Source organism: Rhododendron vialii, chromosome 8a (assembly GCF_030253575.1).
Source record: "Rhododendron vialii isolate Sample 1 chromosome 8a, ASM3025357v1".
In the NCBI taxonomy this organism is placed as follows: Eukaryota; Viridiplantae; Streptophyta; class Magnoliopsida; order Ericales; family Ericaceae; genus Rhododendron; species Rhododendron vialii.
The window spans coordinates 24,149,624-24,153,536 of record NC_080564.1 but is presented as its reverse complement, the minus strand read 5'-3'; the positions used below and the strand labels follow the sequence as shown (position 1 = coordinate 24,153,536).

The following is a 3,913-nucleotide window of genomic DNA, read 5'->3' as shown; positions in this document are numbered from 1 at the left end:
AATTGAAAGCAAAACCAGGTAATGCAATTACAGTCACAGCTAGAGTTGCAAGAACAAAAAACATATTGATGATCAGCTAAAGTTTGACACAATTTGAGATTATTCTCTTAACAACATGTAACAGAAAAGTATCACAAAAAAAGAAGGCGGTGAAGATGAAAATGAGATTGTTACCTTGGCGAATACCAATTATGTAAAGAATTAACAAATCTGTACACTCTTGAATGTTCGATGGAAACAAAGGCTAGGACTGGGAAGTCCTTGCCCTCCGTCTCAATGCCGTATCCGTTTTTATCCCATCTTGCGGCTAAGAGTGTATTAGTTGCAAAGACACGAATATTTGGTGATGGAGAATCCCCCTGCCTAGCTATGACTATGATCAGTTAGACAGAAAACCAAGGAGCGGCTCGGGCTTCGGGTTGGTTCCAACCCACCATGGTTTGAAGCCCACATTCCCACTGCTCTCTTCTTCAACAGGAGCAGGCAAATTCAGATCAAGAAGATCCCTTATTTCTGGAATCGGCTTCTGAATCACCACAGTTTGGTTGCTGCTTTTGGCCTCAGCGATTAAGTGTGACCTCTTGTGACCACCCAAAGCTTGGCCTGATGAGAAAACTCTGAAGCAAATTGGGCACTCATGTGCCCCCTTCTTGTCCTTATTCTTGGACACAACACCACAACTGTTTTTTGCCTCTTGTTGCTCAATGAGCTCCTCATTTTTTATGAGGGAAATGTTCTCAGTCTCAATGCTGTTTTCGCTTCCATCGATTTTTGAAGAAAAGCAGCAGCCTTTGGTCTTCTTGTGACTAGCTCTATGCCCCCCAAGAGCTTGGTATGAGTGGAAGGCTTTGTTACAAGTAGTACACTCAAATTTGCTCCTACTCTCAGAGCCCAATTCGGGATTATTCATCAAATCTATACACCTTTTCTTATTCAGATTATGCTTTTTTGAACTGAATTCAGCTCGATCTAGCCCTCCATTTTCGCTTATCGGATCCTTGCCCAGTTCGAGTTCAGATGGCCCGAATGTGCTATCATCATCCAATTTAGGCTTCTTGGACTTGAGATCTCCGAGAACCCCATCACCGCGAAAACCTGACTTGTTTGGTGTGGACTCATTCCTTGAAAACTCAGAAGCACTATCAAACTGAGAACTGGATTCCAAAATGGTTGACTCTAACTTCCCATTTCTTGGCTTCTTAGGATTCAGATTATGCTTCTGGGAACTGAATTCAGGTTGATCTTCTATCCCACTTTCTCTCATCAAATTCTTGCTCAATTCAACTTCAGATGCCTCAAATCTACTTTCATCATCCACTTTTGACTTCTTCCACTTGTCATTTCCAAGAAAACCATGATTTTGAGAACCAGACTTGCTCAATTTCCCATTTCTAAGCTTCTTACGATCCAGAACAGGCTTCTTGGAACTGAATTCAGCTTGATCCAACCATCCATTCTTCTTCACCAAGTCCTTACCCAGTTCAACTTCACATACCTCAAATCTACCTCCATCTTCCACTTTAGACTTCTTTAGCTTATCATTTCCAAGAAACCCATGACTTTGAAAATCAGACTTGCTCAGTTTTGATTCTTTAGACCCATTTCTTGAAAACCCAGAAGCACCATATTCTGTTTGTTTCATCTCAAACTGTGAATTGGAATTAGAATCTATAGTAGTAGACTCTAACTTCCCATTCCTTAGCTTCCTAAACTTTTTCACGGCCTCACCTCCACTAGACCAAGAATTCTTCCCCTCATTTTTAGTAACCCGTTTACTTCGAATCGACGATCCAGCTTCTAGTAGCTCAAAATTGTTATCAGAAGACTCATCAACAGAATTGAAGCAACTATTCTTATTACCCACATCCCTAGAAAGCATTATCAAACACAAAGCAACTTCCTCTTGCTCTTGATGATCAATCTCAGAAGCAGAGGAAGAACCATTGTTGGTGTTATTATTGTTAGCCACAGAGAAGGAAGAATTTGTGGTGGTGGTGGTGGATATGTACCTTGTCACCCTCCTTGACCTCTTCTTCCGATTCGGAGCCACCACCGCCGCGGTTTCGGTCTCGGATTGATTAGCACTAGTCCAAGAATCCGCCTCCAGACTGTTTGAGAATTTCTCCGAGTGGCATTTCATGTGACCAAACAAGGCTTTCCATGAGTGAAATCCCTTCCCACATTGCTTACAAAACTTCTCATGAAGAAAAGAATCTTCAAAATTTGGATCAGCAAATCTACAAGTCTTCTTTGGATTCTCTCTAAGGACATAACCATCGTCTTCATTTCTTTCCACCAGGCCATTTTTGGGATTTGAGAGATTCTTTTTTGTGAGCTTCTTTTCATCATTTTGATCAGCTGGCGATGAGTTTATCACATGAGACCTCATGTGACCTCCCAGTGATCTTCCACATGGGAAGCTTTTGTCACATAATTTGCACACATGCTTGATCATCTGTTGACCTTCTTCCATTTGATCAAAAGAACACAATTTTACAATGTTTGACAGTTTAGAATTGGCCCAAGAAAATTCAAATCTGAACACAGAATTTGGAAAGTTAGTTAAAATTCCAGTCCAAAATGCTAATGGAACAGAAGAGGAAAAATAATGATAGACCCAGATCAGAAATTGGATTGAAAGCTGAAATTGAGAGAAAATTCAACGGAAAAATGGAATTTAGCCTAACATAACTATCTGATTGGAACGAAGGCGGAAATTTTGATCTCAGTAGAGTGTACCATTCCAAAATGCTAATGAAACAGAGGAGCAGGTGAAACTATGACAATTGGAGGAAGACCCAGATCAGGAAAGTGGATTGGAAGCTGAAATCTGATGAGAAACTCAAGTTTTAATTGAGAAGGAAGTGACTGAAAGAAAGCCCATCTGAGATTTCATTGGTTTTGGGGAAAGAACAAGATCTGATGTACAGAGGAAGCAAAGGAAGAGAGTTAGTGAATGTGTTGAGTGACTCTCTCACACACACACACACACACTTGTAGCACTTGGTAGTTGAGAGTATGAAGAAAAATCAAAATTTGAAGAGATGGGTTTGTTGCCTTTGTTGCTAATGATGGCAATGAGCAAAGGCCAAAGGTGAAAAAAAAGAATTAAAAGTGATAGCGGCTCGTTCGCTCTCTCTCTCTCTCTCTATACTTCTCTCTCATCTTACTTTCTCAATGTTAACTATATTTGGAGGAGAAATCCATGCAAGGAAGCAAAGATTAAAAAGAGGTAAAGGGCATAGATAGTAGTACGTGTACTCAACTGAGAATCCTACGCCAACCCCATCGAACGGCTCAGATCTGCACAAAATGAGCATCTCTATGGCTTAGCAACGTCCTCTACTATGCTAGCTAGTACTACGAAAACTAACTGCCCTTTGCTTTCCTTTGCCTCTCTAACTATTCTTTCCTTGATTTGCTACTAAAGGGAGCCCCACTACTCCCAAGTGTTAAAAGCCTCCACTCCTTGGCCGTTATTCTTTTGGACTCTCTCTCTCTCTCTCACACACACACACACAATCACATACCCAAAAGATTAGGGTTGAACAACGCGTGACAATCTTTTCAAGGCATGACCAAAAAAGTCTTTACACGTAGATAGCTAGACAAAAGGAGCCTAGATTAGTTTGATAACGTAGGATACCGCACAAGGAGATCTGCAAGCCCAACATCGAAATGATCTTGAATCGTAGTCTGAACTCGGTTTTAAGGCATAGTGGAAACAAACTAGTGGTCTGATGGACGCGAGTTATCTCTAACGTCTCCCAAGAAACACAACTACCACACTAGGGTAGTCTCTCATTTCTTCTTATTTATCAAGCCCTTCAGAAGTAAGCTCATAACCAGGAGAATACCATACTGGGTGTGTTCGACTAACTAAAATAAGTACTTATTTTTCAAATTAGTACTT

General features: G+C 40.8%; 1 protein-coding gene across 1 annotated transcript; it reads right to left on the bottom strand.

The window, feature by feature from the left end:
• Nucleotides 1-45: 45 nt before the first annotated feature.
• Nucleotides 46-3,419, bottom strand: LOC131299202 (uncharacterized). The gene has a single exon (XM_058324819.1). The coding sequence runs from the start codon at nt 2,471-2,473 to the stop codon at nt 380-382; it is 2,094 nt and encodes a 697-aa protein (XP_058180802.1). The 5' UTR covers nt 2,474-3,419; the 3' UTR covers nt 46-379.
• Between the last annotated feature and the right edge of the window lie 494 nt (nt 3,420-3,913).

Bases quoted from the DNA above. Each gene is read 5' to 3' on its own strand.
- LOC131299202 (XM_058324819.1), bottom strand. From the start codon at position 2,473: ATGGAAGAAGGTCAACAGATGATCAAGCATGTGTGCAAATTATGTGAC.